Here is a 27,507-nt window from a genome sequence, read left to right on the forward strand (position 1 = left end):
TACATTTACTTTTTAGCAGCAGCATGGGTGTTTTTGGGAGCGCGATGTTCCTGGAAACAACGAATCATTTTTTTAAGATAATTTTCGAATTAATAGGGAGGAGTTTGGCACCCTTGTGGAGCGCCTTTGTGGATTGGCCAAAAAAGGCACTACATTTCTCCTCCCATAACTCGAACAACATAGCCTTGTGGATGCCACTCCACGATATTGACGGCTTGCGAGTTTTTTGGCTCATCTAAAATATAAAAAATTTGCTTTAAAAAGCAAAATAAAATTTTTATTTTTCTATTTTCATACCTTGGCGCACTTAAATGTCAGCTGTTTTGTTAGTGGTGAGCTCTTTTTGGTTGTCATATCGATCAAAATATCGCATAATTACCCAAAAAGTGCGTTCGCTATTTCTACGTAGCTCGCGAACGTAGAAAAACCGACGTTTTTTTCTTATGGGATTTTACATGGGGCGAACGTAACATTCGGCCTGAACGTGAAAAAACCAAAGAAAACCAAAGAAAACCGTGCGGTGGAAAGAGGCTATAAGATCTAAATCCATTAGGTTGGCAACCTTTTCAAGCGTTGCCAACTCACATACATATTTACTTTGTTTTCTGAATGGCATATGTATGTATGTATGTATGTATGTACACACATGTTTATCTTTACTGCCTCCTAGTCTCTGAGATATACATGTATGTGCATATGTACATACATAGTAATTAATATCGTAATCTTGTCATGGTTCAAGATTGTATTTTCTACAAGTTGGTAACTTGGCATTAAGTTATAATACCTTAAGTTATAATTCATTTAGATTTGATTTGAAAAATGTTCAATCCTTTTATGTTCACGAAAAGAAAAACAATATTATTGCATTGTTAAATATATTTATATTATAAATATTACTTGCTATACAGCAACAAACAAATAAATTAAAGGGTTCACATACAAATTTTAAAGTGATCTCACATATATGTATGTATATATGTACATATGTAACTTGACGGTGGCTCGACCAATACAGATACAGATATTCCAAGAATACTCTCCTCATAGACTCCCTAATCTTTAATTTTATAATCTCTATGACTTGACGAAAGTTTAAGCATTCAAAGTGCAGTTATTGTATGGATTCTTTATAATTAGGGATCGAACGATTTTCGATGTCGCAACATCGAAAAAGAAGGAGAAGCAAAGAATGTGAAAGAGATAGCGAAAATTACTCATAGATAGACTGAAGTACATACATACATACATAAGTACAAAGTACTATGAATGTCAATTCGCATCCGATTAGTAATTACCCGTAATCCATTCCATTAAGTAAAAACGTCGAAATATATGTAAATTTTTGTAATTCCGTATTTTATTTAAATTAATTTATTTTACACTTTCAAGCAAAGTATTTTTTGTTAATTACAGTGTGTGGTTGTTGGGTGTGATTTCATTTTATTTTCTTTTTCTTTTTGTTTTTTTTTTTCTTTTTATTTCATTCTTTTTTATGTTACTGTTTAATCATTTTTTAATAGATATATTTCAAGATATAAAATACAATTAATTCAAGTAAAAAAAAAAAACACGAAAAACAATAAAGAAAATAATAATCAAAGCAATTCATTGAAAACAAATTGTCTCCTTTTTCTTCATACACTTCGCAGTATATTACAAGTCGTTATCGTATCGTAACCTTTGTGTTGATTATTTTTGTTTTGCTTCATTTTTTTTTTGTTTTTTGTTTTCTTTTCTTTTTTAGTATTTGTAAGTTGGTTTTTTTGTTTTTCATTTGTTTGTTATTAGAACTAGTTTTTACTAAGGCTTGGTTTACACTTGACTTAACTATGTTGTTGTTGTTTTGTTATTTGTTTAGCTTATTTCGTTTATATTATATTTATGATTTTAAGAAACTACATTTTTATGCATAATAATAATAATAATTATAATAATAATAAACATGTCAGCAATGCGGGCATTATGCCCACTACTTGCCTTTAGAATAAATGATACTTGTTTTTTCTTTTTTCTTTCTTTTTTGTTTTGTTTTTTCTTCCATTTCATAATTTACATTTGTTTACTGATCTACTCATCGGCTCTCAATATGCATGCATACAGATCCATATGTATGTATATGTGGTACGGTATGTATATAGCTGTTGTTGTGTGTGTGTGTTCGTTCTAAACTAGGGCTTACATGCTAGGTTTTTACCTCTTATTTCGCGTAATAATTAATTGTGTTGCTTTCTGTTTTCATATATAATTGTAATCACAAATAGTTTTGGAATATGCTCTTTCTCTCTCCCTCGCTCTATCTGTCTCTCGCGTCCTATCGTTTGCTCACTCTCGCACACAAAGTAACAGAAAAAAAAAGTTGTTATTAAAAAGAAGCGTCGAAGCTTAAATGTATTCTTCTTCTTCTCAAAACGCTCTTCATCATTATCATTATCATCATCATCATCATACACACACTCTCGATTTAAAAACGTTTCGTCAATTGCTTTCAACTGGACCTTAAAACAAAACAGAACAGAAAAGAAGCAAACGTAGCAACTATCTCGACATACTCTATTGTTAGTTGTTGTTTTTGTTTTTGTTTTTTTTTTCTTCATATTTGATTTTATTTTATTCTTGTTTTTCATTCGTGCAAAAAGAGTCTTAGGCAATATCGGTAGCGCCTTGTGACCCATATTTCTCCTTGTTATAGTTGTTGTTGTTATTCTTCATGTTGTTGTTGTTGTTGTTGCGACCCTTCATCGTGTTTTGCGTGTCTCGCGATATTCGTAGTGACAAAAAGTCTTTGCTTAAATAACAAACTGGGCAATTTAAAAACACGTCAACTGTTGTATTATGTATAATGTATGTATGTATGTACTGTGCATGCTTTTCAATGCTTACAATCTACGTTCTTGTTGTTGTTGAATTTGACTTATATATACATCATATATGTCTACAAATATATATATATGTATATGTATATAGTATGTAGCAAAGTACCTCATAACAAAGTGTGCAGCTCCATATAATGTTATTATACATACATATATGTACCCTATGTATGTATGTATGTATGTGTATATTTACATTTACATTTAACATAGCTTTTTCTCCTGTTAACGCATTTTTAAGGCATTTTTACAATTTGGTATCTATGTGAATACACTTTGTATGCATGTATGTGTATGTATGTATGTATATTTTATGTTGCAAAATGTTGAACGCGTTGTCTTTCTTAATCCTTTGCTTTTGCTATCTCCCTTTCTCTCGGTTCCTTCTCTTTCTCTTTCTCCTTCACTCTCTTCTCTCGATCTGTACACAAAATTTTGGGCGGTGGCAACTTTTGTAATTATATGTAATTATAATAATCATAATAGAAAAAAAATGATGAGCTTACATCCGATGCTTATCAAAAATTATCGACTATAAGTTAACTGCTTATTACCTAATAATAGTGCGAGCCTTACATTTAGCTCCCTATTGCTACAATTTTCTTTTCTTTTCTTTCTTCATTTTTCTTCTTTTTTTTTTTTTTGTTATGTGTTATGCGTTTATAAATAGCAATCGTATTAATTACAGTTGAAATAATCAATAAAATTAACATTATGTACTTTGTCTTGATATTTTGAGACAAATGAAAACGTTTTTTAAATATGATTCTTTTTGTTTTTGTTTTTCTCTTTCCAGCGCTATCACAAAATGAAATACTAAGTAAATTATGTAATGTTTGTATTTACAGTTATTGGCAAACAAAATATGTATATGTATATATATGTAGTATAAGTTTAAAAAAGGGTTTACTTTTTTTTTTTACGTACATACTTAAAACTTAAAGAAAAACAAGAATTTGTATGAATTAGTTATCGATTGATTTAGTCAATAAATTCTATGATTCTTATTTTGACTATTGCTTAAATGGTTGTTGCTTGTTTCTTGTTGTTGTTGTTGGTGTTCTAGTTGTTGTTGTAGTTTGTTTCTACCACTATTTTATTATGGTGTAGGCAATATCTTTTGTTATTGTTGTATGTCAATTGGAAGTTTATAAAAAAAGGAGAGTTATACAATATCGCGATGTTCTTTCTCATTTTCTGTCTATAGTATGTTGTTGTTGTTTGTGAAGCACGCATACATACATAGTACATATATATTTGGCGTATATATGAAACGTGTGTATATAGATGCGTATATATGTATGTCTGCCGGCGTTTTCTTATGTTGTGTTCTGTTTCTGTTTGTATTGGTGTGAGTGATTCGATATCCATATAAAAATATTTGTGTGTGTGTGTGTGTAGGTGTAGGTGTGTGTGAATGTGTTCCCAATTCAAGCTCCTATAAGGAGCACATAATAAACTGACAATAGCGAACAACTTAGCGCAAGAATTGCTAGCCATAAAACACTATACATACATATGCGGGGTTTCTTTTTTTTTCTTTTTTTTTTGTTTTTTGTTTATCGTATATTGTATATAGTCTATATGCATTTGATAGTTTTGATAGTCTCAATACATTATATATATTTATTTTTTTTTGTTTTATTATTTTGTGTCGTTTTGCATGTCTCTTGTTTTTAGAATGATATTTGTTTGTTTTTTTCTTTTTATCTTAAAGTTAGGTACAAAAAAATATTAAAAATAATAATAAATATACTCTATATAAACCATCTCTGCATCATTGAAATTTGTTTTGTTTGTGTTTTTTGTTTTTTTTGTTTGATTTTTTAAACGTGTAGGTAAAATTGCATACAGTACAGACGCATCAAATAAAATAGAGTGTATATACATCCAGATACTATCATTATCATTATCAATATTATTATTATTATTAGTATTATCATATATATATGTATATATATAATGTATTCTAAGTTTTTCCCTTTTTTTGTTTTAAATTTGTGTTTGGTTTAGTTAATATTATTCTCGACTTTTTTCTTAATTTTTTCCTTTTTTGTTTTTGTTTCTGTTTCTTTTTAATTCGCAGCATCTTCAGCATTGCTCTTTAAGTTTCCTTTCTTTTGTTTTTGTTTTTGTGTACTTGTGTCTTGTTGTGTACTCTAAAGAAAAACCATAATTTTAACGTTTTACGTTGAATATTTCTAGTTCTTGCTATTTCCGTATGCTGTGTTGGTGTGTGTGTGTGTGTGTGTGACCTAACCGATTGCACTAAATATTGATAAATATGATTTAAAATAATAGTGATAATCAATATGGTGTAATTATCATAATCAAAATCGTTTCAGTTGCTGTATGAGCTTTGTTCAAATCCTTCCTAAACTTATCAAGTGCCACAATATGTTCTATACGTATATATATATATATAGTTCTATATATGAAAACTAGTGAAAATAATCCTTTCCTGCATGATGTAAATATATAAGTATGTAAAGTGATGATAACACAATCAGAGGATCAATTAAAAAAAATTTAAAAAAAACAATAAAATAAAATAAGCTACACAAAAGTTGAAATTGAAATGAACTAAAGCGATATATGTATGTATGTATGTGTAGTATAATAGTTAGTTAGTTGATAGCCGAACCTAAGCATAATTCTATACATAAGAAAATTATTTATAAAGTTGTAACACACAATATTCTTGTTGACAAGTTCTCTGTCTAAATCGAAGAAGCAACATTCAATGCGAAAATGCGCCGTGAATCAAAAGTAATGCGGCGATTTCGACGACGCTGATGATGATGTTGACGACGACGACGATGGTTGCTGCTGTTGATGTTGCTGCTCCGTTGTTGGCTGCCCATTGCAACGAAAGTGAACGTTGCTGCTGCTGTTGCTGCTGCTTTGTTTGTTGTTGTTGTCATTGCCGGCGCCGGCAATGTTGTTGTTGCACTAAAGCCGCTCCACAAACTTGGTCAGCTGATCTGAGGCATCGGGCAGCACGCCGCCAGCATTGCCGACAACATTGCCAACAGCATTGACGCCAACACCGACGCCAACTCCAACTCCGACACCGACTCCGACACCGACACCGCCAACGCCCACATCCTGAGGCACACCCGGCAGCGGTGACTGATGGTGCATCCCATGACCGTGCATTGGATCGTGTGGCGCTTGCGGCGCCGGCGATTGGCTGCTCATCACATGGTGAGGCGACGGCTGGGCACGTGGCGATGCCGAGGGACCGCGAGGCGAGGGAGCTGAGCGTGGCGATGGCGTCGGTTGCGGTGAACGGATCGGTGGCGATGAGCGCGCCTGCTGCGATTGCATCAATTGCTGTTGCAGCGTATGCGGCGTCGGTGGACCCATCACCGATGCGGTGTTGCCACCGCCAACGCCACCGCCTCCTCCCGGTGTCGTATTCGGCATGCCGCCACCGCCGCCAGCCACAACCTGCATGATTTGTTGCTGCTGCTGTTGCAGTGGCTGCTGTTGCTGTTGCTGCTGCATGCCCGGCTGCATCACGCCCATCTGTTGCTGGGATCCCTGCTTGACGCCCCCGCCGCCGCCGCCCTGTTGCTGCTGCAGCATATTGGGCACCGTTGCATTCGCTAACGAGTATTGCTCAGAGCCGGGACCCGCAACGCCGCCGCCCCCGCTGCCGCCAACATTGGCCCCAGACACTGGGACACCAGCAACAGGTCCGGCATTGCCGGGATTAAAGTTGCCAGCTGCCCCGCCGCCCGGAAATTGTTGTTGGCCAGCGCCACCGATGTGTGGACCGCGTTGGCGTTGAGGATATGGTGGTGGGTATTGATTCAATGGCATGTAGCGCATCTTGTTCCAGTTTTGGTTAGCACCCTGTGTGTGTGAAAGAGAGAGAGAGAGAGAGAGAGAAGAGAGATTGAGATCGCATCGGAAAGAAGGAGACAAATATATACATATACAATTCGATTTTCATACATTTCTCACAACTGTGAACAAATCATTCTTTTCTTGATTGATTGAGGAATGGTATTCCACTTAAATCTTCTTCTTTTGGCTGTAACAAACACTGGATAATGGATATTAAGAGAGATCGATCGTATCAGAAAGATAGAGACAAACACACTTCTTTCTTCTTTTCTTGATTGAGGTAGGGAATAAAGCAATCTTCTTTTGGCTGTAACAATCACTGGATGTAACATTAATGGGCATTAACTTTAATCATATTTTCTAAATTTCATCAAATACAATTGCAAATTTTGAGCGAACTTTGTTTGCAATCAACATATTAAATAAAAGAATCGATCGATAGTATCAGAAAGAAAGAGACAAACAAACTTCTTCTGGTACATTTCTCCCAACTGTTAACAAATTCTTCTTTTCTTGAGTGAGGTAGGGAATAAAGCAATCTTTTTCTTCTGGCTGTAACAAACACTGCATAATTGATATTAAGAGAGATTGATCGTATTAGAAAGAAGGAGACAAATATATATATGCACTTCTGGTACATTTCTCACAACAACAACAACGAATTCTTCGTGTCTTGACATAATACAAAGGAGCAATCTTGTTTTGGCTGTAACAAACACTGGAGACAATATTAATGAGCTTTCACTTTTATAATTTGTTTCAATTTAATCAAACACTAACTTTGAGAGAAGCACGTTTGAAAGCAATATGGTTTCGAACTCTATTTATTAACATAAATTTTTTATTTGAAACTAAACTGTCCCTAACTGGCATCAATGAATGCGAATTATTATTGTGGGGTCAAAAACAGTTTAAACATAACACAATAGGAACAACGAAAGAAACATAAACTCGTTAAAATTTTGTTTTTGTTTTGTTTTGGATTTTGTCATCTTGGCTAAACTACTACTCAGAAAACAAGAATTACAATCAATCCTCTAAAGATTGCCGTCGCCTCCGCCGCCGCTTCCGTTCATTGGGGGGTTCATTATTGAAAGTGCTTTCGACTTGAACTTACCATGTTGCCTTGCGTTGTCACACCGGGCGGCAGATTTGGAATCATCATCGCTGCATTCTGCATGTTCGCCATGCGCTGATGCGGTGGCCCCGGCTGTTGCTGTTGCTGCTGTTGTGTCGCCTGCATCAGGTTCACTTGCTGCTGTTGCTGTTGCTGCTGGCCGGGTCCCATTTGCTGGCCGGGACCAACGGGACCTCCAGGACCCGGACCCTGTTGCTGCTGTTGGTTCATCATGTGCTGCATTTGCTGCTGTTGCATAACTTGCTGTTGCTGTTGTTGTTGCTGCTGCTGCTGTTGTTGTTGCTGCTGCTGTTGTTGCTGCTGCTGCTGTTGCGCCGTTTGGGGTCCATTGCCGGACTGAATTGATCCGCCGCCAGCTCCGCCGGCAGCAGCATTGATTTGACTTTGCTGCCGCTGCTTTATGATGGCCGCCATTATCTGTGGATTCTGCTTGAGAATGCTGAGTATGTGCTGGTTGCTCTCGTTGGTCGGATTGTTCTTGATCTTCTGCATGATCTGGGCCAGCGTCTGTGTGTTCAGCGGCGGTCCATTCACCATATTCGGTCCGCCACCCGAGCCACCGGCACCGACCGGACCACCTTGAGCGCCCGGCGGTCGAACACCGCCACCGCCTCCAGCTGCCGCGCCCATGGGCGCACCCATGCCGATGCCATGCGGTGCACCACCGCCTCCGCCACCGCCGCCCATGCCAACGCCAGCGCCCAGAACAGGCATTTGACCGGCACCAACGCCGCCGACGCCAACACCGACACCGAGGCCAACGCCAACACCCATCTGATTGGGCGGCATGCCCATCATCTGCTGTTGTTGCTGCTGCTGCTGCTGCTGTTGCTGGAGGTTCTGCTGCATCAGTTGTTGGTTCGACTGTCGCATGCCGCCCGGCTGCTGGTTGGGCGCATTGTTCGCATACCGCTGCTGTCCGGCACCGCCAACATTAACGCCGCCGCCCCACTGCTCCATGGGCAGCAGATTGTTGGCGTTGAGCACATTGTTGCAGTTGGCCCCACCGGAGAGTGGGCCACCAGCTCCTGGTCCGCCCACGCCGACATTGCCGGCCAGCTGATTGACGCCCACATTGCCGACCATGCCGCCCATCGGGCCCTGGTTGGGCCCGACACCAACACCGACGCCGCCGACTCCGACACCGACGCCCATCGATCGTTGCATCACTGGCGGCGCCATCGGGACGCCTTTGCCGAAGCTGTGCGGCACCTGCTGCCGTGCCGCCTCCTCCTGCACCTGTTTGACCACCTGCAGCACATTCGGCGACGGCGAGTGACCGCTGCCCGGCTTCATCCCAATGCCCGGCTGATGCGGTGGATGCGGCGATGCCATGCCGCCCATCCCAGCCGCAGCCGAGACCGGTGACGGCACCGGCACTGTCGATGGACTCATATCGCCGGCACTCGCTGGCATTATGGCCGCCTGGCCGGGTATCACCTGTTGGGTAACCACCGGGCCACCGGCTCCCGACATCCCAACCACTGGCACTCCAACGCCGACGCCGCCGACTCCGACGCCACCGGCTGTTACCACGGGCCCGCTCACAGCTGGCCCAGGTAGCGCCGCTGGCGCAGCTGTTCTGGACATGAGGGCCACGCGTCTGCGCAGCAATTGTTGCTGTTGTAATCTGGGGGGAGGGAGGAAAGAATGAATTTGAGGTGATGGGTTAAGTACAGCGTTAAATAAAGTGCAGTCGAGTGAGATCGACGAGTGTGGTATACCCGCTACCTATTATTAATAAAGCCATATTCTACAAATATACCGAATTTGTGTACCGAAAAAATACTGACATATACCAAAGGTTATGTTTGGTATATCGGTATGTGTGTAGTATTTCAATATACATGCTTAAAATATACAGTATGAATATACCGACAAAATATTAAAATATAACAAAAAATACTGAAAATGTGCCGGAAATACTTGACATATCAGTATAGTACTACATTCAAAATATGTGCTGAATATATACCGAATTTATATGCCGAAAAAATACTGAAATATATATACCAAATGTATTATGTTTGGTATATCGGTATGCGTGTAGTATTCCATTTTCAATATACATACATGCTTAAAATATACCGTATTAATATACCGACAAAATACTGAAATATACTGAAAATACAGAAATGTACCGGAAATATACTTGACATATCGGAATAGTACTACATTCAAAATATGTACTGAATATATACCGAATTTATATACCGAAAAAAATACTGAGATATACCGAAGGTTGTGTTTGGTATATCGGTATGTGTAGTATTCCATTTTCAATATACATGCTAAAAATACACTGCATTTGTGTACCGAAAAAATACTGAACTATACCGAAAATTACTGAAATGTACCGGAAATATAATTGACATATCGGTATAGTACTATATTCATAATATATATACCGAATTTATATACCAAAAATACTGAAATATACCAAAGGATACGTTTTGGTATATGCGTTTTGTACTACATTCAAAATATACCTACTCGAAAGATACCGAACTTACATATCGATAAAATACTAAAATAGAACAAATGCTATGCTTGGTATATCGACTTAGAATTATATTTAAAATATACCATAGGGTACAAAATATACCAGATCGTCAGTCCCATTGCAGTAGGCTTTTTTTTGCCATACAAAAGTATTTCTTAAAAAACTTCGAAAAACTTGTATAGGATCGTAATTGGTATTACGCTTGCTAATCTGAACAAATCTTGATTAGTGATTTAGTGTGTCAAGTGTCGAAAAACATTATAGCTTTTATTTCTTATAGTCTGTAAGCTTCAATGTTTTATACGGACAGACAGACAGACGGACGGACAAGGCTTTATTGCCTCGGGTGTTTATGCTGATCAAGAGTATAGATACTTTAAGGAATTGGAGATGACTTTTTCGGCCTTCAATCCTATGAGTAGCGGGTATAATGCGAAAGGAAAACTCTCGTAATCGTAACTCTTAACTATAAATTGTTAGCTCTCAGTACTTACTTTTGTTGGAGTTGCTGCTGCTTCAGCTTATGCTTGATATTCGGACAGAAGGGTACTGGACACTTTTGCTCCTGACAATGCTTGGCATGATAGCAGCAGAGAGCGATGAGTTGCTTGCAGATGGGGCAACCGCCATTTGTCTTTCGCTTGCAGTTCTTCGTGTGTTGGACAACGCGCTTCATCTTCTGGCACGAGGGCAGACGGCAGTTGGCATCGCGACACTGGCACGCATGGACCAATGATTGAATGCAACGCTGGATGGATTGTTTTCTAGCCTCCTGTGGATTGGCTTGCTTGAGATCGGCCGGTGCTGAGCCATCATCCAGATCGAAGCCAAGTTTCTCCATCTTGTGCGGATGGCCAACCTTCTCCTTGCACACGGTGCACAAATCGAAATCCTAAAGGAAAAAGAGAGAGTATAAAAAGTGAGCGATGAAGAATGGTGGCTAAGAGGAAAAGGAGAATAAAACTTACATCACAGACTGTGCAATGATAACGCGTTTCGACAGCCGTCTTGCAGTTGTTGCACGTGTACACAAACTTGTCTTGGCCTTGATTGTGCAGCTCGTACAACATGGACAGCGTGGAGAATTGGGCGCGTCGCAGCGATGAGAACTCGTAGTGCTTGTCGCGCGCCAGTGTGAGGAACGCATCACGACCATCCATCAGATCACAGGTTAACAGCGGATCGGGATCTTGTATAGGCTGTGCATGGAAGGGGAGAGTTAAATACATGATTCAATTTGCATCAGGTTTAATGAACTTACCGCAAGACTTGCAGCCGACTGTGCCGAGTGCAAGCGTATGACAAAGAACACTTCCTTGTGCTTCTCCATCGTTGCATAGATCTTGGCAGACAAATCATTGCCCGATTGATGCTCATTGGATTTTTTGCTATTCTTACGCTGAGCTGCCTTCGATTTGTTTGACTTCTTCGCCTTTTTCTGCCCCTTCTTCTTACCATCGCCACTCACCTCGTTATCCTCAATGGAAAAGAGCTGTAATAATAATGCAACAGAAGATTCGAATGTATATCCACAATAAAGAAATCGTCGAATTAAATGTACTTACATTGGCAGCAGCAGCTGCTTCGGCGGCTTCAGCTTGTTTGCGTTTCTCCTCCTCCTCTTGGTCGAGTTCTTTGATGCTCTCCTCGAGCACATTGGGCCAAAAATCGCCTTCGAAATAAGGCAATTCGGCGGCGGAACCAAGCTTATCCTCCATGGCCTGCTTCAGTATGTCCTTGTAGTCCTGAATGATACGCTCAATCATGCCCTTGTCGAGCATCTTCTTGTACCATTCCTGTAAGCGCTTCGGCTTTGGTATTTTCTGATCAGTCGGATGGCAGTGAAATATGTAATCGTCGCCCTCAGACGGCGGACACGCCCAAATGTGGGCCATCGTATAGCCCAGCTGCTTCACATAGTCCATGTAGCCGAGCAATATCTCATGATAGACAGCGGTACGATATTGTCGAGGTCGAAAGAAGTGCACCGAATCGAGATAGGCAATGTAGACACGTCGCGTATTCGGCGCCGGACACTCCGATCCGTATTCCTGCACGTGCATGCCAAAGAAGCAGACATCGACGCCATCGACCTCCTCGAAGGCGAATAAAGCTTTGGCCCGATACGGAAACTCTTGCATCATTTCGCCGCCCTCAACGAACCGACGTCGCATGCCCGGCTTCACCTCAACGCATTTGTCCGACGATGAGACGACACGGATGTGCACTTCTCCGGCGCCGGCTTCCTTTTTCTTAAGGAAATTGTTGACACGCGTCTCGATGTAGACGCCTAGTTTGGTGGTCGGCAAACGCTTGGCATTGAATTTGTTCTCCTTTCGCTTGGAGTTCTTCTTCTTGAGGCAATTATCACATACAAAGCCGCCGGGCCAAATCGAATCCAGCCAGAGCACACAGATCTGATGCTGTTTGCGTCCGCACTCCTGGCAATCAACAAATGGCTCCAGCTCGAGATGATCGTTCTTCATCTCCTTGAATTGGTCCTTCTTGATTTGCCTGTGTTTCAAAACGTGAAGTGAACACATAATAATAATTAATAATAATAACAGTTTGTGATGTTGAATTCGTTTTTCATTTGTTCAACTTACGTTTGAGACTGCAGCGGATCATCGCCCAGGGTCACAGTGTCTCCCTGTATGTCATTAAAGCACTTCTGGCAGAACGTGTATCTATTTGATGCAACACCGTATTCCTTTAGACTGTTTGTTGTGTGATTTTCATGGGCAACAACAAGTTACGATTGCGATTGCGATTGCGATGAGACGATGACGATGACGATGAGATTTATTTTTGGGGGAGGCGATGACAATAGAACGAACAATTAACGATAAGCACAACACACGATTTACAAAATAATAAAAATTCAATTCAAAATATAAGCAGCAACAAACAAAATGAATCAAAAAATAATAATCTCTGTCTCTCTTGCTGTCTCATATGTATTCATCATCATATTTCGATTTCAAAATAACATACGCGACTAATGTATAAAATTGTATTCTATTATACATCCAAAAGCTCCGATATTATTGTTTTCCAATATATGTTGTTAGTCATTATTATTAATGTTCAAGAACAGTAATAAATACATAAATAAATAAATGGCTTTGGCGAGGGAAAACTAAAACATTCTCAAAAAAAAAAGTTCCTTAATTCTGTGCTGTTTTATACCCAGTCTCTGTAAACCATACTTAGAAGTCAGAGATAATTCACAATACAATGTCAAAGAAATAAACTATACTTCTTCAACGAGATTTCTACACATCATTAAAAATGCAATTTTGAACCCAAATGTAAGCTATGCTATTCTTCTTTGTACTTTCGATAGTTCAGTCGATGTAGAGTTATTCATTTATGTATGCAAGCAAGCAAGAAAAAGAAATCATAAAAAAATGAAAATAATTGACACTTGACATCCATTTAAATTATAAAACAACTGACAATAGCATTTGCACATATGTCCTTAAGGACAAACCCCAAACATTCACATTAGTGTGCATCCTAATTATATTCCTTATGGTAATCGCAGTATTAATCAAACATCGAACAAACAGAAAAAAGCAAAAGGAACTAGGACAAATGGCGACTGTAGCACGAGTTGATTTGAGAAACATTTTTGGAAGTTTACTTAAGCGCCAAAAGGGAGTTTAGTGTTATAGAGTATATATATAGTATACAGTATTATATATGTATATGGTATATACAGTATATAGTAGTATATATCTATAGTATATATAGTATACAGTATGATATATCAATAGTATATATAGTACATAGTAGTTATATACTGCTATAGAATATATTCAGTATATACTAGTATGCATTTATAGTCTATAAAGCACTTAGTAGTATAAATGTATCATACATATACATACTGTATAACCTAAATATAAATACTACTATATACCGTATATACTATACTCATATACTACTTTACAATGTATACTACTATTTATACTATACTGTATATAGTATTATAAATATATAGTATATACAGTATATACTAGTATAAATACATAGTATATGCAGTATATAGTGGTATATATCGATAGCATATTCAGTATATAGTAGTATACTACTATCTATACTATAAATACTGTATTTAGTAGTATACATATAAATACATAGAATATGCAGTATGTTTAGTATATAGTGGTATATATCTATACACATATAGTATATTCAGTATATAGTAGTATAAATACATAGTATATACAGTATATAGTAAGTAGTATACAAGTGTTGGGTACACTTAAAAAAAGGATGTATTGCATGAAGTAGTACGTATTGCATGACGAGAGTCGCAACAACTCACCTATTTTGATAGCTGTAATACTTGGCGTCGCGTGGAATCGTGCACAGTTGTTTGCCGTAGCAGCACAACACTTGGGGATTGAATGTGTACTTGCGACCACAGCAATATCCCAGCGCCTGCATAACGGGATCGATCTCAGCCTCAAACACCTCCGATAGCTAAAGGTGAAAGTAAAGAAAATGAATGAAATGAATGAATTCAATTCGAGATCAGTATATATTTAATGACGGTGACGGATGATAACGGATGATGAAACTCACCTTGGTGCAGTAGCGATAGACTCGCGATGTTTTGCGATTGTATAGCCAGGCATTGTCGAACATTAGCCACACATCGTCGACGTATTCCCAGGGATCACTGTACTTGCCAGTGAGAATGTTGTTTCGTATGGTGCCCAGATCCATGGGCTTCTTCACAATATCAACGTAATCGGGTATGCCCAACGCTTGTGGATCGACTGGGTAACGAAAAGGCCCTGACTCCGGCTCCTGGCGATACAGTTTGTCCAGCGTTGGCAACAGCGCTGAGCGCAACTCCTCTGGATTGAATTCTGCAAATGATTAGAAAACTTTTTTATTATCATATCGATTAAAGATTGAAGAACAACTTACGGCATTTCTTCTTCTTGTCACCAGCATTGGGTGCAAGTGGCTCGGGCACAAGTGGCTTCGTCTCCGATTTGATCTTGATGTCCGTCGCACTGCCCGCAGCATTCACATAGATGGCACCATTCATATCATCCTTGCCACTGCCATCGACAATTGGAGCACCATCGGGCCCATGGGCGACACCGCTGCCGCCACGTCCGGCGCCCGATTCATCGACATCCATCGGTTCGGTTTTGATCTTGACATCACCATCCTCGCCGTCCTCGGACTTGATGTCCATCTTAAGCATGTTGGTGCCATCGTTATTCACATTCTTGCCCTTGCCACCGGTGGAGCAATCCATTTGCGAGCTATCGCCGTTGCCGCCACAACTGTCGTCCATGAACTCCTTCTTGATCTCATCCTCCTGCTTGATCGAGTCCAGTTTACCCTTCGACGACATCCCACCGCCGCCATTGCTGCCATTCGTATTATCATTGCCTGCACCGGGCGATGGCGATGGCGTATCGTTGTCATTGTCACGCGCTGCGGCCTCCAGTGCCGCCATCTGTGATGACAAACTGCTCGAGGTGCTCATCATCATGCGACTGGGCGGAGGTGCTGCTGCTGCTGCTGTGGCTGCTGTCGTTGCCGTCGTTGTTGTTGTCGTGCTGCTGCTGCTGCTGTTCTCGCTGTTGCTGTTGTTGCTACCGCTGCCGCTGCCACTGCCACTGCTGCGTGCCATCAACAGCAACGTGCTGCTGGCGGATGGCGTTGAGTTGCTGTTGCCGTTGCCATTGCCATTGCCGCCGCCACCGCTGCCATTGCCACTGGATGCAATCGATGTGGATGTGGGTGTTGCTACCGAGGATGAGGCACAGCTGAGCGGCGTTGTCACTGCCGTTGTGGTCATTGTTGTGATTGCCGCCGCTGCCGTGCTGCTGCTGTTGCTGCTGCTGCTAGTCGTACTGCTGCTGCTGCTGCTACTGTTGCTGCTGTTGTTGCTGGCCGATGTTGCCGCCGCCGCCGTCGCCGCTGCTCCAGCACCTCCCGATGCTGCACCAGACGCTGTCGGTGTGCTGCTGCTGGCCACAGCTGGCGGCACTGGAGAGCCGGCGATGTAAGGCGGTGTCGTGGCTCGATTGCTCAGCGGATGCATCAGGCTGCTGCTAACCGATGGCGGATTGTTGTTCGAAGGCGTGCCGATTGGTCCATTCGACATGAAACTGGGCGATGGACTTGGCGCTGCAACAACGCCTCCGCCACCGCCACCGCTGACAGGACCTCCTCCTCCAGCTGCACCGCCGCCAGCATTTAATGCATCCAAACTGGTTGGTGTCGGCGGCATATTGTTGAGCACATTCACCGCCGATTGTTGCTGTGTCTTCTGTTGCATTGGCGAGCTAAACGCATTCGTTTGTTGTTGCTGCTGCTGCTGCTGCTGTTGATTGGGAACTGACGATGCATTGCTGTTGAAGGGCGATTGGGGCATCAGCATTGCTGCTGCCGCATTCTGTTGCTGTTGATGCAGCAATCGTTGCTTCATTATCTCGCTCAGTTGCTGCTGATTCTGCGCTCCGCTGCCGCCGTTCGCATTGATGAACTGTTGCTGCTGACTGGGCACCGGACTGGTCAGCACACCGCCGGCCGCCGTTTGCATGTTCTGCTGCGCATTGAATGGCGACAACACCGGATTAGCAACCATGTTGCCACCGGGACTGGGTCCGGGCGGTCCAACGAGCATGCCCTGTTGGCCAGGCTGTGGCTGCTGTTGCTGCTGTTGCGGGAACTGCATGCGTTGCTGCTGTTGCTGCTGTATCGCCAGCATATTGCCGCCGGGCGAATGGCTGCGCATGCTTGCGGTCACAGCAACCATATTGGATTGCTGATTCGAACAGTTGCCCATGCCCGGTGCCTGTGGACGCAACTGTTGCTGCTGTTGTTGTTGCTGCTGCTGCTGCTGCTGTTGCTGTAGCATGCCAGTTGGTCCAATCGGACTGATAATGGGACGAACGCCGCCGCCTTGAAGTGGCTGCTGCTGCTGGAGTGGATTGTTGGGCAGTGAGGTGGCATTGACAACATTCACATTGCCACTGGGTCCATTTGGTCCACCGCCACCGCCTCCACCACCGCCGCCGCCGCCGCCCTGTTGCATCTGCAGCATCTGCTGTTGATGCTGCTCCTTGCGCTTGAGACGTTTCTCCTCGAGCTCCTTTTGGATTTTATAGATCTTCTCGGCCAACAGGTGATAGTACTCGGATCGTGACTTGGCCATCTCGTACATATCCTTCTCGACCTTCTCAGCGTACGAGACGAGATTGTGCATCCGCTTGTCCTGCATCGTCGTCGGATCCGAGGTGGGGAAGATGGCCTGCACCAGTTTGTGGACCAAATGATTGCGCAGATCTGCCGTCACCGATTCTCGCCAGTCTTTCTCATTGTCCCCAGCCGGACCACCCGCTCCACCACCGCCGCCTCCCGCGCCACCAGCTGTACTACCGCCTCCGCTTCCAGCGTTGCTGCCGCCGCCCGTCACACTCGAGACGGACGTGGCACCCGTTGTGTCGGCCGGCATCAGGACACTGCCAGCTGGGCCGCCGGCATTGTTGCCACCCGCTCCACCACCAACACCGCCACCGCCGCCGGGTGGTGCTCCACCACCTGAGACGGCATTGCCATGGGCTGCCGCTGCTTGCGCTTGCGCCTGCAGCAACTTAATCTTTGCCAGCTGATCGGCTTGACCAACCAGTTGTTGTTGTTGTTGTTGCTGCTGCTGTTGCTGTTGTTGTTTGTCATTGTTGCCGCCGCCAACGAAATTGGCATTGGAATTGAAGCCACCAACATTGACCGACAGTGGCGCTGGAATGTTACCCAATTGTTGTTGCTGCTGCTGCTGTTGCGCATTCGCTTGCTGCTCAACCATGTTGGGAATGGCGCGTCTGCGTCCACCGGGCGCAACTGTGTTGCATCCCTGCAGCATCATCTGTTGTCCAGCCTGTTGAGTGGCCTGTTGCTGCTGCTGTTGCTGCTGCAGACTGTTCACTTCGTTCGCCACCGGCAACACATTCTGCTGTCCGGCTGGCATCGGTCCGCCGGGTCCGCCGCCGCCAAACACACGCACCGCTGGTCCGCCGCCTGGCATTCGGATGCCAGCTGGCACTCCAAGCATTCCAGCCGGCACCGTGGGACCAACGCCCTCAAAGCGACGCAGTTCCTGTTGCTGCAACTGTTGTTGCTGCTGCTGATGTTGCTGCTGCTGCTGACCCAATTGCTGTGCCATATCCGCATTGCTCTTGGCCACATTCCCAGCACCACCAGCAGCGGACTGTTGCTGCTGCTGCTGTTGTTGTTGCTGTGGCAACACAATTGCCGTGTTCTGTGCACCGCCAGCGTTCTGTGGCACAGGTTTGCCATCGACGACACCAACGCCGCCAACACCGGACGGATTTTGCTGCACCTGCTGCTGCTGTTGTCCTTGTTGTTGCTGCTGCTGCTGTTGTTGCTGCTGCTGCTGCTGCTGCTGCTGTTGGAGCGGCGTCGAGCCAGCCGCTCCGGTTGGGGTGCCAGCACTCGCATTCTGGAACAGCGAATGATTCTGGCGGAACGGTAGACAGATGATGCAATCGGTGCGTGTGCACGATTTGTAGTGCAACAGTATTTGACGCGATGAGGTGCAATGTTGCATGCTGCAGTCCTTGCTCTGCTTGCATGTGGCCATGTGAGCGAGGACAGCTTTCATTGCCTTGCAATAGTTGACGCTGCAGACTTCGCGATTCGGATTGAGGTTCTCGCGTCGGTTGCACTTGTGTGCGTGCAGCAGCAACATCAGCTGCTGCTGTATCTGCTTCTTGCGCTCATCGGACATGCTTGGCGCCGAGGCAGCACCCCCGCCGCCTCCGCCGCCCAATGCGTTTGGTACTCCTCCCGGTGGAACGCCCTGCTGCTGAGATGTGCCCGGCTGTTGCTGCCCTTGTTGCTGCTGCTGCTGCTGTTGTTGCTGCTGTTGTTGTTGCTGTTGCTGCTGCTGTTGCTGCTGTTGCTGGGGATGACCCAAGAGCTGAGGCTGCGGTGCACGTGGTCCTAATCCACCGGGCTGTTGCTGTTGGGGATTCATTTGTGCATTCGCTGCCGCCAACTGTTGCTGTTGCAGGCCACCAGGCGCTCCAGTTGGCGTTCCATCCGCACCCAAGCTGGACATGGGCACGACGGTGCCAATGGGTCGATTGCCCTGCGGTGGCATGCTCGCACTCATGTTGGGCGCCACAACGGCGCCGCCTCCGCCACGTTGGGCCATCTGCTGGGTCAACAGCTGTTGCTGCTGTTGTGCATTGTTGCCGCCGGGCGCTCCGTAGTTGCCAACTCCGAAAGGCATGTTATTTAGTTGGCCTTTAACAAAACGTTATTGAAATAGAACACACAGTGAGTACAAATTGACAGTGGAAACCCCATTTTGGTAGTATTTCAGTATTTCAGTATTTTGTGGTAGTAATATACTAATATATATTTATTCTTGTGATCATTGTGATTTTGAAATATGCTCGTTATTCAACAAACTAAAACTCTTTCATTTTGGGATCTCACTTTTTCTTTCGTTTATTTTTCGATTTGACATTTGAAACTGGGAAATTTAGTATTTTGTGGCATTAATATACCAATTGAATATACTCTTCGGTAGCATCTAGTTTATCATTGTGGTTTCTAAATTAACTAATTCTTTGACTGCCAAAAAATTCAGTAAAATCAATTCTGTCAATTCTTTTGCTTGATTATTAATTTGACATTCGATACTAGCAAATTTAGTATTTTGTGGCATTAATATACCAATTGTTTACAGCTAATTATATATACTGTTCGGTAGCATCTCGTTTATCATTGTGGTTTCTAAATTCACTAATTATTTGACTGTCAAATTTAGTAAAATCAAATCTAAACTCACTTCTCTTGTTTGTTTTTCGATTTGAAATTTAAAACTTGGAAATTTATTATTTTATGGCATTAATATACCAAATGTACTCTGTCTGGATTATCATAGTCATTTACAAATTACTCATTTTTTGACAATGCACAATTTGTAGTCTCTCGATACGAAGGAATTTCCTTCCTAGTGTTTTGTGGTTGTTATATACCAACTTATTATCGGTGCTCCTCTCAATTGTTTTAGTATTTTGTGGTAGTAATATACCAACTTATTATTTGGCTTTAAATACAACAGGAGAATAGAACATCATAGCTATTTTGACTCACAAAATCAATGGGCATAGTGTTCGTTTTATATAGATCTTTAGATTTTTCATACATAAATGTGACAGAAGAAGGAAGAAGAAAAGATACGCACCTAGCTGCATATTTGGACTTTGCATGCGGGGACCACCGCTGGCGCCAACAACACCGCCGGGTCCGTTGCCGCCAGGACCGTTGCCACCGGCACCGGCGCCCATTAAATGGGGACCACGCAGCATATGCTGTTGTCCGACCATGCGACCCATCATCGGACCGTTCTGCATATGCATTCCCTGTTGATTAGGCACTGAACCGGTGACGGAACCGACACCCACACCCACCGCACCGGGCACGGCGTTCATCATGGATGCCGCGTTTGGTTGCTTCAATGTGTTGACCATGCCACCGGCACCACTCAATCCGCCCATGCCGCCGCTGTTCGTGAGCACCATGTTGCCAAGATTGCCTTGTGAGATGGTGTTCATGCCTGTAAAAACGATTGCAACCGAGAGAGAGAGAGAGAAAGGGAAATGTTGTCAAGTTTGTCATCAGCTTGAGGAACAAATGAAATATGAACTTGAGGTTCGGGTTCCGAAAGGAAGACTTACCCGGTATGGCATTCATGCCATTGTTCCCATTATTCGAGATGGACATTGGCATCGAGTTGACCATGCCCATTTGTGTTGGCACCTGAATGCCGGCCGTGTTTGGCGATTGCAGGTTGGGCGATTTGCTGCCCAATTGATTCATGCTGGGCACAACCATGCCACCGCCACCGCCGCCGGCTCCCTTATTGCCCTGCTGCTGCTGTTGTTGCTGCTGCTGCTGTAGCAGATGCTGCAAGTGCTGATGATGTTGCATTTGACGCAGTTGATTGCCAGCTGGGCCACCGCCACCGCCGTTGCCGCCACTGCCGTCATCACCACCGCCATTGCCGCTGCCGGCACCATTCATTTGCGGTGGCACCACAACGCCACCACCTCCTGGGCCACCCGGTCCCGGGCCGGGTCCCTGGGCAGGTGTTTTATTTGGTCCGCCAGCGCCGCCTGCGTTGGCTGCTGTCGTTGTGACAACGCCGCCAACTCCGCCGCCGCCGGTGTTTAGCTGATCTGGCCAGCCGCTGTTGGAGGAAACCAGCTCATCGGGTAGATTTTCTTCCAAAAAGAATAGATCCGCTAAACGAAACGGTAAAAGAAAAGAAAAGGTGAGTACAATTTGGTATTTTTGTCTAGTATTTCGATATAAGTTATCGTTTACATAGTTTCTCATGTTAATCGGTTTCGATATTTATAAGAATAAGTCCTCGATTGCATAGTTTCTCAAGTTAATCGGTTTCGATATTAATAAGAATTAGTTATCGGTTGCATAGTTTCTCATGTTAATCGGTTTCGATATCAATAAGAATTAGTTATCGGTTGTGCACCTCACTCATCAAAGTGACTCTACATTTGACATATTAGTCAATAAAGCTAATTGGATGTCTTCTATATATATTCTTTGTGCTGGCTAAATCACTCTGTCACAGTTTTAATTTTGACACAACATAGTTGAGGAGGACATCAAAATTCCGGAATCGAAATATTTAGCATTTGAGTGTAAGTGGAGACACAGTTTGTGTGTGTAGCATGGACTTCAACAAAAGGTTATCGAAGAAAGAAAGGATTACTTACTTGTATCCATTTTGACCCGCTTCTGAGGTGGTTCGTCCAAGTGATCGGCCATCATATATAGATTTTGTTGCTTGCCTTGGCAGCAAAACGCGTCTTAGAAAATATATATAAAGTTTTTCTGTTCTTGTTGTTGTTGTTGGAGTGGTTGCTGTTGTTGTTGTTGTTGTTGCCTGCGATGATAGCGATTGCTTGTTTTCTTTTTGTTTGTTGATTTGTTTTTTTGCAAGACCGTAAAAAAAAAAATGTGACAGAAAACAAAACTCGGATCGACGACGACAAATTCTTGAGTTGTGAGTTGAGTTTGACGAGGAGTATGAACAATAAATATGTTTCTTGATTGACAGTTTTCGCACGGATATCGTAGCTCCTTTGTACATGCACACATACATATGTCCATGCATACATACATACATATATATGGGGATATATATATACATACATATACATATATATACACACACATATGTTGTACATATACATATATATATATACATACACTTATTTATACATATACATACTCATATGCATATATATATATAACTATATATAAAATCGCTTGTATATCCTCTCTCTATATATACGTTATCCTTAAGTGCTGCAGCTTCAAATGTTCTTGATCCACACTGGCTTGTTAAATTGTTCTACTAATGTTGTTGTTGTTGTTGTTGTTGCGGGAGTTGTTGACAAACGTAACTCCTTTGTTATTGTTACTCCTTTTGCTTTTGTTGATGTTGCTGCTGCTGCTGCTGCCGTCTGCCGCTGCGACGAAGTCGACGACGTCAGCGTCGTCAGCGTTATCGTCACCGCGACGTCCGCGAGCGCTCCAGCTGAGCACGTCCTCGCTGATTCCTCCTCCTCCGTTGGTTCGCCGTTGAGATCGTTGTTGTTGTTGCTGTTCCTGTTGCTGCTTCCACTTCTGCTGGCGTCCCATGCACTTTCCAACAGTTCCACTTCCAGTTCCCGCCTTGGATATTTCTCCTGCTGCTGCTGCTGCTCTTCTTCTTCCTGCTGCTCGTTAATGTTGTTGCTGCTGCTGCTGTTGCTGTTCTTGTTGTTGTTGTAGTGATTGTTGTTGTTTGTCTTACAGCAGCATGCGGACGAGTGCATTTTGTGTTTAAAATCTACAAAATCCACCAAATTGGCCGAATTTTGTTAAATCGGCCTTGGCTAGGATTTTTTGTAAATTTCTTGTTGTTCCTGTTGTTGTTGCTGCTCTGTTGTCAGTGCAATTGAATGATGGACACCCGAAAAGAAGAAGAAGACACTGCCGCTGATTTTGTAGCTCTTGTTTCCCTAGCAACAAATGCGCGCAAATTTGAAATTGTTGCATTTGCTGCTGTCGTCGCAGTTCTTGTTGTTGTTGATAATGATTTGTTATTGCCGTTGTTGCCGCAACATTTTTGAATTATTTTTGCATTTTTGTCCACTTTCAATTTCTGTTCATATTCGTTTTGGTTTACAGTTAGTTCTTGCTGTTCTTGTTGTTGTTCTTCCTCTTCTTCTTGCTGTTATTCTTGTAAAGCGCATTCACATGTTGAAAATGTCTTTTATTTTTGTTGATGTTGCTGCTCGGTTGTTGTTGTTGCTGCTGCTGCTTCTGTCGTCTTGTTTACATTCGCTTTGTATTGAACATCGCACATAACTGTAAAAACATAACACAACAACAGAAAAAAAAAATTAGAACAACACAACGCATCACATTCGAATTCGAATTCGCAGCATCGCGCGATTTATAATTTTGCACGCACATAACTTTTTAACTGAACATCAAATTGAAATTGAAATACAAATATATATTTTTAAACAACAACATATTGCAAAATGCGTTTCATTATTTTTTGTTTTTGATTTGATTTTTCGTATTTTATCCGCATGCGGTGCGGTGCGGCTGTTGTTTCACTGCCTCAGCCGCTCTGCTGCTGTCTTAGCCGCCTGCTGACCGCGACCAACCGACCGACTGAATACAACTCGCTGCTATTTTCTCACTACATGGCTGTGTCTGTGTGTGTGCATGTGTTGTGTGTGTTGCTCTCGTAGTATTCGCCAACTCGCTGAACGCGCGAGCTGAGCTCTTCTGTGCTGTTTGTGCTTGTGCTTCGTATATTCGTATTCGCCTCGCATTCGTCTACGTGTTTCACTCTCTATGTGTCATGATTTTATATGCATGTGTGTGTTTGTGTGTGTGTGTGTGCACTTTTACTTGGCCAACACGCACGCAACACAAAATGTGCCAGAGCAGCGTGCGCCAAGTGCGCCACTTTTTAAATCGCGCGCAATTTTTTGTAAACAATGCCCCAAATTATTGGGGAAAAATAAATACTTGATTTATGCTTTGCATTCATTTCATTATCTATCATTTACAGAAAAAATCAAAAGAAAAAAATATATCTATAAAAAATTTCTATTTATTTTTTTGCTTCCGCATCTCAAAAGGCGGCTCCATCACATCACACGCATATGTTGGAACAGTGGCGGTTGTTTTCAAGAGACGAGTGCGAGTGCGAGTGACGAGTAAACACACAGCAAAGAGCAGAGCATAGCACAGCACAGCACAGCACAGTAAAGCACACACACACATGCACATACACTAGCAGACGACGTGCAGCTGAAGCTTTTCGAAAGCTTTTTCGCTTATAAGCGAAACGTCGCTGCCGCCGCTACGAATGCTTGCTTGTGCTTGTCGGCTGGCGAGTACATCGCAATACATACACACTATCACTCACTCACTCACACACACACACACACGCATACGCAGACAAAAAAAAAAGCACACTTCGATACAATAGGCGCGCGCCCAGTGCACATGTACATATATAGCAACACACACACGCACACATATTCGTAAACGTTTATTCTCCGTCTCGCTTGAGACGCGCCGTCCGCGCACACACACACACACACACACACGTAGCAGCAAAATGTAGCGAGACAATAATGTCAGCGAGTATACAGTGAGTAGAGAGACAGAGAGAGAGAGAGAGCGCACATAATAAACGTCGGTTTACTTTGGTATTGGTATTTTCACACTGGTGTGCGCATACACACAGCACAGGCAACTGACAACGAGTGCGAGCAGCATTGAAAAAAGAAAGAAAAACAGACGGCAGAAAATATATTCCTTTTTTTTTTGTGGCGCTGCTCGTCCGTTTTCTTCATCGTCGTATCAAAGTTTTCTATTGCAGAAATTTTTGTGTTGAACGCGTATTTAATATTTTTGACAGCGCTACAAAAATTTGTAAATTTTTTGCACAAAATACGAAATTCGATAAAATTGTGTAGAAAATTATAAAAAAAATTCGTACAATTTCCGCACTTGTTTTGTTTAATAAAAAAAAATTATTTTACAGCGCACTCAATTTTGTATTATTTGTTGTATTTTTCTAAAATTTCGCATTTTTACCATATATTTTTCACATTTTTTTGTTATTTTAGATAATTTATAAAAAAAATTTTTGCAACACTAAAACAAAAATTTTCAGTCCGCTTGTGTTGCAGCAGAAAGTCAACTGATTTCGCGAACGAGTAGCAACAGAACTAGAAAGAAAGACTGAAGCTGAAACGACCGCGACTCTGTGTTGTGTATTAGTGCCAGACGACGACAACGACAACGGCAACAACAGCGCGACCAGTAACGCCAGCCAGCCAGCCAGTGGCGACAGTGACGAGTAAGGGTACTCGACAGAGAGAATGAGAGCACACGCTCTCGCGCTCAGATTCGCTCTCATTGAGAGACACCAAAAAGAGTGTCATGCTAAGCAATGGCTAACTGCAAAGTTGGGTGATGAAATCGCTTACTACACACTGCTGACTTGGGAACTAGCACTACGCTATACACATTTGGTTTACTTTGTATGGTGTTTGTGGCATATATTTTCTACTTATTCATATATGCCTGGGAAAATGCAAAATATTATATACTTTGTCAAATACAAACATATTTATACGTATGTTTAATTAAAAACGAATTTTGTACATTCAAAAAAATAAAATTTGTAAAGAAATTATTTTAATATAACAAATGAATATATATATATTTATTATTTTTTTGTAGTTACTTTAGAAATCAAGAGATAGTAAAATAGAAAATAAAAGAATAGACAACAGAAAATCACTTTGAAAATATGGAAACATGCATAAACATTTAATAAGCCATATAAAATTGCCGGTTGGTTGGAATTAACACATTTATGTGTATATCAAAACAGAGCGCAGTCACAAATTCCCACTAGGTATCGAAATTGGACATTTTAGGCGGCATGCGCCGTGAGTGTGTGTGCGTGAGTTTTGTATGTGTGCGTATGCCTGAGTGTAGGAGAGAATCGCAAGATAACAAAATAACGAGTGTATACATTGTGGTGTAGAGTGTGGCCAATGTGCATGTTTTTAGTCGTGGCGGCCACACTAAACGCTATGTGGTTTCATGAAAACCAAAATTCAGCGGAGTTTCTACCAGGATGTGGAACTATCGTTGTCCTTGTCTAGCAGCCGGCACTTGCAACTTAAATAACCGACGAAATAAATAAATATGCAATTGTCAATTTTTATCAATGATTTTTGTTTTGCCAGTTAAATGTAATTTTATTTAATTTTTTGTTAAAGCTGTTGCGCGCTTTTGTTTGCTACACACTTTTGTACACACACACACACACACACATACGAAATATTAACGAGCACATACAACTCACACACATGCACTTGAACATTAAATTAATCGAGAGCACAGATAAAAAAGAGATGGCAAAATAACAACTATACACAATTCTGGCAAGTTTGAAGGAGTGCGAGTGGGACAAATATAATGTAGCACTCTTCAACGAGACGCACCAACGAGTATCTTTCGCTGCTGGTTAGCCAGCCGCAGTAGCATGAAATTAATTTGCTTGTGAAAAAGCCAATGTGACGATTGACAAGCAAAATGTTTTACACTTTTATTATAATCCTCAAATTTATTGTTAACTTTTTGTGGTTTATTCTTTAGTTAAAAATTAATTTTTTTTCTGTTTTTTTTTTTTTATTATTGTATTGTTAGCCGGCAAATTAAACTATGTATATATTATTGAATCGACTTCAAAACCATGGATGTATGCGTATGAGTGTATGAATGTGTGTATGTATGGGTGTATGTGTGTACCTACACATCAATATACAACATGCGTAGAAATGAGCATCAGTTTTTTGACTCCCTCTAAATTGCGCCAATTATTGTAACTTGTTGTCATCTTGTTGGCAATACAGATAATGCACAAACATAAAAATATACAAGCTAAAATCCAGTTGAAATACATTTTACATAAAAGTGCATCCACAGCTGGTTAAAAGTGTCGTCTT

General features: G+C 42.2%; 1 protein-coding gene across 2 annotated transcripts; it reads right to left on the reverse strand.

Annotated features, from left to right (window-relative positions):
* Positions 1–1,998: 1,998 nt before the first annotated feature.
* On the reverse strand, positions 1,999–25,727 carry LOC133849223 (histone lysine acetyltransferase CREBBP). Of its 2 annotated transcripts, none has more exons than XM_062285140.1 (14): positions 25,580–25,727; positions 22,180–23,821; positions 21,118–21,684; positions 20,625–20,996; positions 15,314–19,675; positions 14,963–15,252; positions 14,703–14,860; positions 12,976–13,056; positions 11,935–12,883; positions 11,631–11,861; positions 11,338–11,568; positions 10,864–11,261; positions 7,846–9,496; positions 1,999–6,734 (listed from the first exon to the last, which is right to left on the reverse strand). In XM_062285140.1, the coding sequence occupies exons 2-14, from the start codon at positions 22,232–22,234 to the stop codon at positions 5,826–5,828; spliced, it is 10,254 nt and encodes a 3,417-aa protein (XP_062141124.1). In that variant the 5' UTR covers positions 22,235–23,821; positions 25,580–25,727; the 3' UTR covers positions 1,999–5,825. The 2 variants fall into 2 exon arrangements, with proteins under 2 accessions (XP_062141124.1, XP_062141123.1); XM_062285139.1 differs by having other exon boundaries at positions 12,976–13,086.
* Positions 25,728–27,507: the final 1,780 nt, after the last annotated feature.

This window comes from Drosophila sulfurigaster, chromosome X, assembly GCF_023558435.1.
Source record: "Drosophila sulfurigaster albostrigata strain 15112-1811.04 chromosome X, ASM2355843v2, whole genome shotgun sequence".
Taxonomy (NCBI): Eukaryota; Metazoa; Arthropoda; class Insecta; order Diptera; family Drosophilidae; genus Drosophila; species Drosophila sulfurigaster.